Genomic DNA, 11856 nt, shown 5'->3' with positions numbered 1-11856 from the left:
ATATTCTATATAAACTATATATAGTTTTGAAGGATTTTAATTCTTTGCGTTTAAATAAATATTTAAAAACATATACCCCACTCATTTAATGTCATTTTATTGGTATTTATTTTGATTATTGAAACTTAGCAGTAGCTGCTGTATTTCTCACCCTAGGCTTATACTCGAGTCAATAAGTTTTTCCAGTTTTCTTAGGTAAAATTCGGTACCTCGGCTTATATTCGGATCGGCTTATACTCGAGTATATACGGTATATCTTTATTTATAAAGCGCTACTTATGTACGCAGCGCTGTGCAGTAGAATACATTAATAAGATAATGATAGATAAATATAAATGTATATCTCCAGCTTTACAGTCTAGAATTAAAAACTTTGGATCGGAATAACATAAGGATTTGCTATCTCTTTACAAGGTCAGTTGTGGAACTAATTCCAAGCTTTTGGGTTTCTGAAAGGGGAACAGATAAACTTCAATAGGGAGGAACACAATTTTACTAATTAAAACCCTACATTTAGGGGCTGTCTCTCAATTAACTGCATTGCTGGGATTTAAAGGAGACATATCCTATAAAAATGATGAATGTACCAGGGAATTATACTCCTCTAGATATAGAAGGATTGTGCTTAAAGTTGTGTTTCTGACTGATTTATTGAGAAATTCCACCAAACCCCACTAGCCCCGCCCATCTGTGTCACTTCCTGCTGGCTGAATTCTCTGGATGTCCAGGGGGCGGCGGCACTGTAGGATAGGAACCAATCAGCAGGGGTTTGGTGTTTATCCTATAGGTCTACTTTAAATGGAGAACAGAAAAAGTGGGAAAAGTGATATGTTTTAGCATTTCCAGAAAGATTTAGGAGTCTTTTATTGTCCCATGGGGCTAGGCATATTCTTCATTTCCCAGGGTGCCACAGCCATGTGACCTGCGCTCTGATAAACTTCACTCACACTTTACTGCTGCGCTGCAAGTTGAAATGATATACACCCCCCCCCTCACCCCCAGCAGCCGATCAGCAGAACAATGGGAAGGGAGCAAGATAGCAGCTCCCAGTAGGTATCAGAATAGCACTCAATAGTAAGAAATCCAAGTCCGGCTTGGGACTCCTCCAGTTACATGGGAGTAGGAGAAACAATAGGTTAGCTGAAAGCAGTTCTAATGTGTAGCGCTGGCTGAAAGCTCAGACTCAGGCACAAGGCACTGAGATGGCGCCTACACACCAATATTACAGCTACAAATACATTTGTTGGTTGAAGAATAAAAGGTTAAATGGCAGAGGGAATTATTTGCTGTGTAACAGTGTCATTTAGAGATAAACAGCCCCATAAATATCAGGGCGGGGTCCCTTTAACATTCCCTGTAACCGCTATTACACTAACATTCTGGGAGAAAACACTGGATTGGGGGTCGGGTTGGTTTCTGCCCCATTTACAGAGAACTTATCTGGGTTATAACTGCCCCCTAGTGTTTCTAATGAGTATATCCAGCCAATCGCAGAGCCGTCAGCCCCCCTATTAGTTCAGGAGTTTCCCAATTGTGTGACTCTCCCCTCAGCACCCGGAGTTACATTATTAACTGAGCGGCACAAGCTGTAACCCCCAGGCACTACTGAGCCTCTGATTGGGGGAACCAGTCAGGTGACTGGGGAAATGTCTCAAACACAGCAAGTCCAGTTGATGTGACTTATTACTACAGAGATACCCCGGCCTGGATGGGAACCTTCCCACACATAATACTTACATGGGGGGATTAGAAAAACTACATATCCCAGAATTCCCTGCAGCTTTACAGCTCCCTTACTGTGCTGCACCCAAATGTTTCCGGCTCAGTGACTGGGTGTGCTGACAGTGTGCCTCACAGTATGTAGCAGGGCTTTAACCCTGCGTGTGTCCAACCGCACCTCAGCTGCTAGTGCTGCTTGGTTGCCTTAGTTACTGGTTTTCAGCAACTTCCTGACGGAATAAACTCGTTTGTCATTTTTACACTTACACAGCAGTCTGTGAGTTTTCCCTCTGTCCCTAACTCTGCAGTCTGTGAGTTTTCCCTCTGTCCCTAACTCTGCAGTCTGTGAGTTTTCCCTCTGTCCCTAACTCTGCAGTCTGTGAGTTTTCCCTCTGTCCCTAACTCTGTGTCCCGCCCTTGTGCTCACTGATCCAATCATTCTTCTCCGCCGCTCTCTGTCCCGCCCACATTCCCCTCCCAGCCAATGAGTGAGTGTCCCAGCTCCTCAGTTCCCTCCCTCACAGCTACAGGCAGCAGAGCAGTGTGGGAAAGAGGTGAGTAAGGGAGCGGGGCTGCACTAATGGTGGCACTAAAGGAGCAGTGTTACCTTGTTGTTCCCAACACATGAGCTGATTCCCAGGGACACTTTGCTACTGAGTCAGTGCAGTTTCTGTGGCAGCTCCAAGCCCAACCCACCCACCATAAGTGAATTCCTCTCCCATTTGGTACCAAGGCCCCCCTGCAGCCTGAGGGGAAGCACTGAGGGGCCCATTCTTGGCAGGAAAGGGAAAGTGTTGATTGGCAGACATTGCATCATTAGAGGGAAGTTTAACAGGGGATTGTGGGATTGGTAGTTCAGCCCATGGCTAGACTAGTTATTCTTATAGAAATGTGTAAGTGCTTAATTCCACTTCCAGGCCAGTCCCTCCCACAAGGAGCCAATGGGAATGTGGGAGGAAGCGAGTGACCCAGTGATGGGGAAGAAGGATAAAAATGAGGAGCGGAAGGAGAGAATCCTGAATCTCACACTGGAGATTATCTATCTGCTGACTGGAGAGGTGAGGGGGGCACTGTGAGTGGCACAGTGAGAAGAGACTGTCTGTCTGTACAAAGGGGGTCTCTCTGCTGCGTTACACACTCATCATTCTCTCTCCCTCTCAATACATAGGGCTACGTCATCCCTAAGAAGAAGAGCCCAACTGTGGGTTTGGGGGCCCTGCATGCCCCTGGCTCCGTCATACAGAAGGAAAATGACAAGAAGATCCTGGAACTCATCTCCAACATCATCCAGCTGCTGACTGGAGAGGTGGGTGCGGCCCCCCAATCCCCCCTTATTGTTTAGTAACAGTGTATGATAATCCCTTTCTCTGGCTGGGGGATGACTGTAACATTGTGTGTGCCAGGTTGCCATAAGGTGTGAGGATGTTTCCATCTATTTTTCCTTGGAGGAGTGGGAGTATATAAAAGGAAACAAGGCCCTTTACAGGGAAGGGATAAAGGAGGAGGAGCCCCAGCAGCTCCGCCCACTGGGTGAGTAATGGTTTCTATCATATACAGAGCATAGAATGCAGGATAGTTTGTGGTTTTAGAAGCAGATAGAAAATGTCAGTTAGTGAATCAGTTTATACCCAGTTTATCACCCATTGCCAGGGCAGACTGTGCCAGTATAAGGGAATCTCTGCAATGTGTCAGCAGGATTCATTGAGGTCTGGCATGGTGCAGAGAGACTGGCGGATTGCTAATGTAGTTCCATTATTTAAAAAGGGACCCTGTTCTCAGCCTGAAAACTATAGGCCTGTTAGTCTGACATCAGTAGTAGGAAAGCTTTTGGAAGGGGTAATAAGGGATAGGGTACTTGAATTCATTGCAAATCCCAATACTATAAGTTTCTGCTGGTATGGTTTTATGGGTAACAGATCTTGCCAGACTAATTTAGTCGCCTTTTATGAGGAGGTGAGCAGGAACCTCGATGCTGGAATGGCAGTGGATGGGATCTACTTGGACTTTGCTAAAGCGTTTGATACAGTACCTCACAGAAGGTTAATGATAAAATTGAGAAATAGAATACATCACGGATGTTGGGGGGCAGATTCTGCTAATGTCTATAAGAGGGGCTTTGGATGATTTGTTTGAACAAGAAGAATACTCAAGGCTTCAGTAAACCTACAGTTAGTATTGATGTTGGCATATATGTTTATGTGAGTGGATAGATAGGTCAGTGTGGGTCTGTATGTGAGTGGATAGGTCAGTGTGGGTCTGTATGTGAGTGGATAGGTCAGTGTGGGTCTGTATGTGAGTGGATAGATAGGTCAGTGTGGGTCTGTATGTGAGTGGATAGATAGGTCAGTATGGGTCTGTATGTGAGTGGATAGGTCAGTGTGGGTCTGTATGTGAGTGGATAGGTCAGTGTGGGTCTGTATGTGAGTGGATAGGTAGGTCAGTGTGGGTCTGTATGTGAGTGGATAGGTCAGTGTGGGTCTGTATGTGAGTGGATAGGTCAGTGTGGGTCTGTATGTGAGTGGATAGATAGGTCAGTGTGGGTCTGTATGTGAGTGGATAGGTCAGTGTGGGTCTGTATGTGAGTGGATAGGTCAGTGTGGGTCTGTATGTGAGTGGATAGGTCAGTGTGGGTCTGTATGTGAGTGGATAGATAGGTCAGTGTGGGTCTGTATGTGAGTGGATAGATAGGTCAGTGTGGGTCTGTATGTGAGTGGATAGATAGGTCAGTGTGGGTCTGTATGTGAGTGGATAGGTCAGTATGGGTCTGTATGTGAGTGGATAGGTCAGTGTGGGTCTGTATGTGAGTGGATAGGTCAGTGTGGGTCTGTATGTGAGTGGATAGGTCAGTGTGGGTCTGTATGTGAGTGGATAGGTCAGTGTGGGTCTGTATGTGAGTGGATAGGTCAGTATGGGTCTGTATGTGAGTGGATAGGTCAGTGTGGGTCTGTATGTGAGTGGATAGATAGGTCAGTGTGGGTCTGTATGTGAGTGGATAGATAGGTCAGTGTGGGTCTGTATGTGAGTGGATAGGTCAGTATGGGTCTGTATGTGAGTGGATAGATAGGTCAGTGTGGGTCTGTATGTGAGTGGATAGATAGGTCAGTGTGGGTCTGTATGTGAGTGGATAGGTCAGTATGGGTCTGTATGTGAGTGGATAGATAGGTCAGTGTGGGTCTGTATGTGAGTGGATAGGTCAGTGTGGGTCTGTATGTGAGTGGATAGATAGGTCAGTGTGGGTCTGTATGTGAGTGGATAGATAGGTCAGTGTGGGTCTGTATGTGAGTGGATAGGTCAGTATGGGTCTGTATGTGAGTGGATAGATAGGTCAGTGTGGGTCTGTATGTGAGTGGATAGATAGGTCAGTGTGGGTCTGTATGTGAGTGGATAGGTCAGTATGGGTCTGTATGTGAGTGGATAGATAGGTCAGTGTGGGTCTGTATGTGAGTGGATAGGTCAGTATGGGTCTGTATGTGAGTGGATAGGTCAGTATGGGTCTGTATGTGAGTGGATAGATAGGTCAGTATGGGTCTGTATGTGAGTGGATAGGTCAGTGTGGGTCTGTATGTGAGTGGATAGGTCAGTATGGGTCTGTATGTGAGTGGATAGATAGGTCAGTGTGGGTCTGTATGTGAGTGGATAGATAGGTCAGTGTGGGTCTGTATGTGAGTGGATAGATAGGTCAGTGTGGGTCTGTATGTGAGTGGATAGGTCAGTATGGGTCTGTATGTGAGTGGATAGGTCAGTGTGGGTCTGTATGTAAGTGGATAGGTCAGTGTGGGTCTATATGTGAGTGGATAGGTCAGTGTGGGTCTGTATGTGAGTGGATAGGTCAGTATGGGTCTGTATGTGAGTGGATAGGTCAGTATGGGTCTGTATGTGAGTGGATAGGTCAGTATGGGTCTGTATGTAAGTGGATAGGTCAGTGTGGGTCTGTATGTGAGTGGATAGGTCAGTGTGGGTCTGTATGTGAGTGGATAGGTCAGTGTGGGTCTGTATGTGAGTGGATAGGTCAGTGTGGGTCTGTATGTGAGTGGATAGGTCTGTGTGGGTCTATATGTGAGTGGATAGGTCAGTGTGGGTCTGTATGTGAGTGGATAGGTCAGTATGGGTCTGTATGTGAGTGGATAGGTCAGTGTGGGTCTGTATGTGAGTGGATAGGTCAGTGTGGGTCTGTATGTGAGTAGATAGGTCAGTATGGGTCTGTATGTGAGTGGATAGGTCAGTGTGGGTCTGTATGTGAGTGGATAGGTCAGTGTGGGTCTGTATGTGAGTGGATAGGTCAGTGTGGGTCTGTATGTAAGTGGATAGATAGGTCAGTGTGGGTCTGTATGTGAGTGGATAGGTCAGTGTGGGTCTGTATGTGAGTGGATAGGTCAGTATGGGTCTGTATGTGAGTGGATAGGTCAGTGTGGGTCTGTATGTGAGTGGATAGGTCAGTATGGGTCTGTATGTGAGTGGATAGGTCAGTATGGGTCTGTATGTGAGTGGATAGATAGGTCAGTGTGGGTCTGTATGTGAGTGGATAGATAGGTCAGTGTGGGTCTGTATGTGAGTGGATAGATAGGTCAGTGTGGGTCTGTATGTGAGTGGATAGGTCAGTGTGGGTCTGTATGTGAGTGGATAGGTCAGTGTGGGTCTGTATGTGAGTGGATAGATAGGTCAGTGTGGGTCTGTATGTGAGTGGATAGATAGGTCAGTGTGGGTCTGTATGTGAGTGGATAGGTCAGTGTGGGTCTGTATGTGAGTGGATAGGTCAGTGTGGGTCTGTATGTGAGTGGATAGGTCAGTGTGGGTCTGTATGTGAGTGGATAGGTCAGTGTGGGTCTGTATGTGAGTGGATAGGTCAGTGTGGGTCTGTATGTGAGTGGATAGGTCAGTATGGGTCTGTATGTGAGTGGATAGGTCAGTGTGGGTCTGTATGTGAGTGGATAGGTCAGTGTGGGTCTGTATGTAAGTGGATAGATAGGTCAGTGTGGGTCTGTATGTGAGTGGATAGGTCAGTGTGGGTCTGTATGTGAGTGGATAGGTCAGTGTGGGTCTGTATGTGAGTGGATAGGTCAGTGTGGGTCTGTATGTGAGTGGATAGGTCAGTGTGGGTGTGTGGGCGTTGGGTTCACTTGGAAGGGTTGAACTTGATGGACTCTGGTCTTTTTTTAAATCCTATGTAACTATGTAAATAACAGTCTCTATCCTTCCCTTTAGCAGCCTGTGAGTATAAAGATGGGAGCGATGTTACAGCACATACGGAAGCAACTTTATGTTGTAATAATGATGGGAATCTCACAAACCCTGATGTTTCTCCAGCGGAACAGCCCCCACCGGCCAATGGGATTAAAGAGGAGGCGGCTTCATGGGAAGGGGGAAACCAATCAGATTGCAGCATTAATCCACTTACAAAACAGATACAGGGAACAGACACGCCTACTCCTATCATGGGGTGCAGCCTGAATACCTTACAAATGAAGGGTAATATTTACAATGAAAATGCCCACCCATCTCCAAAGAAATCTGAGAAAAAAAATAAATTACTTGGGAAATACAGCTGCAATGAGTGTCATAAACATTTTACTCAGAAGAACGACTTTGAAAAACATCATAGAACTCACACAGGGGAGAAACCATTTTCTTGCTCTGAATGTGGGAAATGTTTTACAAATGTTTCTAATCTTATTCGTCATCAAAGGACTCACACAGGGGAAAAACCATTTTCTTGTTCTGAATGTGGAAAATCTTTTTCAACAAAACCAGAACTTGATGTTCATCATAGAACCCACACAGGGGAGAAACCATTTCCTTGTTGTGATTGTGGGAAATGTTTTACAAATGTTTCTAATCTTATTCGTCATCAAAGGACTCACACAGGGGAAAAACCATTTTCTTGCTCTGAATGTGGGAAATGTTTTACAAATGTTTCTAATCTTATTCGTCATCAAAGGACTCACACAGGGGAAAAACCATTTTCTTGTTCTGAATGTGGAAAATCTTTTTCAACAAAACCAGAACTTGATCTTCATCATAGAGCCCACACAGGGGAGAAACCATTTCCTTGTTCTGATTGTGGGAAATGTTTTACAAGTATTTCTAATCTTATTCGTCATCAAAGGACTCACTCAGGGGAAAAACCATTTTCTTGTTCTGAATGTGGGAAATGTTTTTCAAATGGATCTAACGTTATACGTCATCACAGAACCCACACTGGGGAGAAACCATTTTCTTGTTCTGAATGTGGAAATTATTTTTCAACAAAACCTGAACTTGATCGTCATCACAAAACCCACACAGGGGTGAAACCATTTTCTTGTTCTGAATGTGGAAATTCTTTTTTAACAAAACCTGAACTTGCTCGTCATCACAAAACCCACACAGGGGTGAAACCATTTTCTTGCTCTGAATGTGGGAAATGTTTTATAACAAAACCAGAACTTTATGTTCATCATAGAACCCACACAGGGGAGAAACCATTTTCTTGCTCTGAATGTGGGAAATGTTTTACAAATGTTTCTAATCTTATTCGTCATCAAAGGACTCACACAGGGGAAAAAACATTTTCTTGTTGCGAATGTGGGAAATGTTTTTCAAAGCAATTTGACCTTGATCATCATCATCAAAGGACTCATAAAGGGGAGAAACCATTATCTTGTTCTAAATGAGGAAAATTATTTGCGTTGAACAGTAGTCTTACCCATATACACACCAATATTAACGTAGGAAACCTTGTTTCTTACAATATTTTGTGAGTGTATGGCAGATTGACGAGACGACTGATCTTGCAAAAGCTTCGAGTATCGATCGTCTCGTTGATCAGGTGGGACAAAAGATTTTGATGGGAGCCTGAGCAAAATCTGCATTTAGGGCTGAATCATCAGGCCGAGGTAGAATCCTTATTATTTCTATCTCCATATCTGACGATTCAGCCCTGAACTTCAACGGTCGCAGGAAAGATCGTAATACGTGTATGGCCACCTTAAAAATACTTTCACAATGAGGAAAATCGTAAACTCGTTATACAAAGGAGGCATCAGGCAAACATTCTCTTTCAAGCAGTATTTACAGAGAGGAACACATTTGTGCCCCATAAAATATTTCCTTAAGAGAATCCTAAAGACTCCTGATGGGCACTGGGCAATTCTGAGACTGGGGGGCACCAAAGCAGAATGCGCCATAAGTACCTTCCCCCGGCACTGGCTCTGCATTGGGAACTGAGGAGCCCTCTGGGATATATCTCCCCCTCCCCCCAACAGATAATATTCTGGGTTTTATTGAACAAGAATGTTGTGCGTAGAATGGCATTATGCTATGGCCGTGGTGATTTCTTTGACCCCTTTGATCATAGAGACGTTGATGTTGCTGTAAGAGAAAACGTTTATTGATAACACATATATGGAGAAGTGCGCATAGACAGTCACTTCTAACCTGTTCCTGGAGAGAGTGGGGCATTTATAGGGTTTCCTGATGGGACAAAAAGGAGCCCCTACTAATGAGAGGGGAGGGGCTTGGCCAAGGAGCCGTTAGCTGGCCATACACACACCAATATTATCATATGAAACTTCCTTTGTACAATATTCTGTGAGTGTATGGCGGATCAGCGAGATGACCGATCTTGCAAAAGCTTGGAGATAGATATATAATATCTATCTCCAAATCTGACGATTTAGCGCCGAACGTTAGTGGAGGGAAAGATCTTTCCTGCGACCGATGGTAATGTATATCTCCAGCTTTACAGCCTAGAATTAAACACTTTGGATCGGAATAACATAGGGATTTGCTATCTCTTAAGAAGATCAGAACTAATTACAAAACAAGTGGTATATATATAAAAAGTCTACACACCCCTGCAGAATGGCTGGTTTTGTTTAATAAATAAAAAAAGAAAAGACACTCTGCACTTTCTTATTTTTTACACTTCATTACAGCTTTAATCGAGCTTTAAAAACCTGTACTTAATGGAGGCTTCGATCTTCCCGCTAATTATGAGAAGAGATCTGAGACGGACAGAAATGGTTTCTCATGAAATAACGACGTATCCCACAGGGAGGCCGGGGTTCTACCATCACAAACCAAAGATGAACAATTTTCTTCATGGCTGAAGGTTCTGATAAACTTCACTTTACTGCTGCGCTGCAAGTTGGAGTGCTACCCCCCCTCACCCCCAGCAGCCGATCAGCAGAACAATGGGGAAGGGAGCAAGATAGCAGCTCCCAGTAGGTATCAGAATAGCACTCAATAGTAAGAAATCCAAGTCCGGCTTGGGACTCCTCCAGTTACATGGGAGTAGGAGAAACAATAGGTTAGCTGAAAGCAGTTCTAATGTGTAGCGCTGGCTGAAAGCTCAGACTCAGGCACACTTTACTGCTGCGCTGCAAGTTGGAGTGATATCCCCCCCCCCTCACCCCCAGCAGCCGATCAGCAGAACAATGGGAAGGGAGCAAGATAGCAGCTCCCAGTAGGTATCAGAATAGCACTCAATAGTAAGAAATCCAAGTCCGGCTTGGGACTCCTCCAGTTACATGGGAGTAGGAGAAACAATAGGTTAGCTGAAAGCAGTTCTAATGGGTAGCGCTGGCTGAAAGCTCAGACTCAGGCACAAGGCACTGAGATGGCGCCTACACACCAATATTACAGCTACAAATACATTTGTTGGTTGAAGAATAAAAGGTTAAATGGCAGAGGGAATTATTTGCTGTGTAACAGTGTCATTTAGAGGTAAAAAGTGCCCCATAAATACAGTGGCTTGCAAAAGTATTCGGCCCCCTTGAACTTTTCCACATTTTGTCACATTACAGCCACAAACATGAATCAATTTTATTGGAATTCCACGTGAAAGACCAATACAAAGTGGGGTACACGTGAGAAGTGGAAGGAAAATCATACATGATTCCAAACAATTTTTACAAATAAATAAGTGCAAAGTGGGGTGTGCGTAATTATTCAGCCCCCTTTGGTCTGAGTGCAGTCAGTTGCCCATAGACATTGCCTGATGAGTGCTAATGACTAAATAGAGTGCCCCTGTGTGTAATCTAATGTCAGTACAAATACAGCTGCTCTGTGACGGCCTCAGAGGTTGCTAAGGGAATATTGGGAGCAACAACACCATGAAGCCCAAAGAACCCACCAGACAGGTCAGGGATAAAGTTATTGAGAAATTTAAAGCAGGCTTAGGCTACAAAAAGATTTCCAAAGCCTTGAACCTCCCACGGAGCCCTGTTCCACCGATCATTCAGAAATGGAAGGAGTATAGCACAACTGTAACCCTACCAAGGCACGGCCGTCCCCCTAAACTCACAGGCCGAACAAGCGCTGATCAGAAATGCAGCCAAGAGGCCCATGGTGACTCTGGGGGGGCTGCAGGGATCTACAGCTCAGGGGGGGGAATCTGTCCGACAACTATTAGTCGGGCACTGCACAAAGTTGGCCTTTATGGAAGAGTGGCAAGAAGAAAGCCATTGTTAACAGAAAACCATAAGAAGTCCCGTTTGCAGTTTGCCACAAGCCATGTGGGGGGGGGGCAGCAAACATGTGGGAGAAGGTGCTCTGGTCAGATGAGACCAAAATGGAACTTTCTGGCCAAAATGCAAAACGCTATGTGTGGCGGAAAACTAACACTGCACATCACTCTGAACCCACCATCCCCACTGTCACATATGGGGGGGCAGCATCATGCTCTGGGGGGGCTTCTCTTCAGCAGGGACAGGGAAGCTGCTCAGAGTTGATGGGAAGATGGATGGAGCCAAATACAGGGCAATCTTGGAAGAAAACCTCTTGGAGTCTGCAAAAGGCTTGAGACTGGGGCGGAGGTTCCCCTTCCAGCAGGACAACGACCCTAAACATAAAGCCAGGGCAACAATGGGTTAAACCCAAACATATCCATGTGTTAGACTGGCCCAGTAACAGTCCAGATCTAAATCCAATGGGGAATCTGTGGCAAGATCTGAAAACTGCTGTTCCCAAAGGCTGACCATCTAATCTGACTGAGCTGGAGCTGTTTTGCAAAGAAGAATGGGCAAGGATTTCAGTCTGTAGATGGGCAAAGCGGGTAGAGACATACCCTAAAGCCTGGCAGCTGGAATTGCAGCAAAAGGGGGTTCTACAGAGTATTGGGGGGCTGAATAATTACGCACACCCCACTTTGCACTTATT

The 11856-nt window shown here is 45.1% G+C and overlaps 3 protein-coding genes across 3 annotated transcripts in view; all 3 read left to right on the top strand.

The window, feature by feature from the left end:
• The window catches only part of h2ac14 (H2A clustered histone 14), a 1193713-nt gene that overhangs the window by 713967 nt on the left and 467890 nt on the right, over positions 1 to 11856 (top strand).
• LOC116407593 (gastrula zinc finger protein XlCGF53.1-like) lies at positions 2661 to 9844 on the top strand. Its single transcript, XM_031893117.1, has 5 exons — positions 2661 to 2777; positions 2888 to 3025; positions 3123 to 3249; positions 6922 to 6927; positions 9633 to 9844. Exons 1-5 carry the CDS (start codon positions 2661 to 2663, stop codon positions 9647 to 9649), a joined length of 405 nt encoding a protein of 134 aa, XP_031748977.1. The 3' UTR covers positions 9650 to 9844.
• Positions 7094 to 8640, top strand: LOC100487471 (oocyte zinc finger protein XlCOF7.1-like). Its single transcript, XM_031893054.1, has one exon. The coding sequence runs from the start codon at positions 7152 to 7154 to the stop codon at positions 8367 to 8369; it is 1218 nt and encodes a 405-aa protein (XP_031748914.1). The 5' UTR covers positions 7094 to 7151; the 3' UTR covers positions 8370 to 8640.

Source organism: Xenopus tropicalis, chromosome 9, assembly GCF_000004195.4.
Source record: "Xenopus tropicalis strain Nigerian chromosome 9, UCB_Xtro_10.0, whole genome shotgun sequence".
In the NCBI taxonomy this organism is placed as follows: domain Eukaryota; kingdom Metazoa; phylum Chordata; class Amphibia; order Anura; family Pipidae; genus Xenopus; species Xenopus tropicalis.
The sequence above is the reverse complement of the archived record's forward strand: the minus strand, read 5'-3'. Positions and strand labels throughout refer to the sequence as shown.

Excerpts from the sequence above, each read along its gene's own strand:
- LOC116407593 (XM_031893117.1), top strand. The coding sequence starts at position 2,661 with ATGGGAATGTGGGAGGAAGCGAGTGACCCAGTGATGGGGAAGAAGGAT. Across the intron at positions 2,778-2,887 it reads TCTATCTGCTGACTGGAGAG|GGCTACGTCATCCCTAAGAA; the intron begins GTGAGGGGGGCA and ends CTCAATACATAG. Across the intron at positions 3,026-3,122 it reads TCCAGCTGCTGACTGGAGAG|GTTGCCATAAGGTGTGAGGA; the intron begins GTGGGTGCGGCC and ends TGTGTGTGCCAG.
- LOC100487471 (XM_031893054.1), top strand. The coding sequence starts at position 7,152 with ATGGGGTGCAGCCTGAATACCTTACAAATGAAGGGTAATATTTACAAT.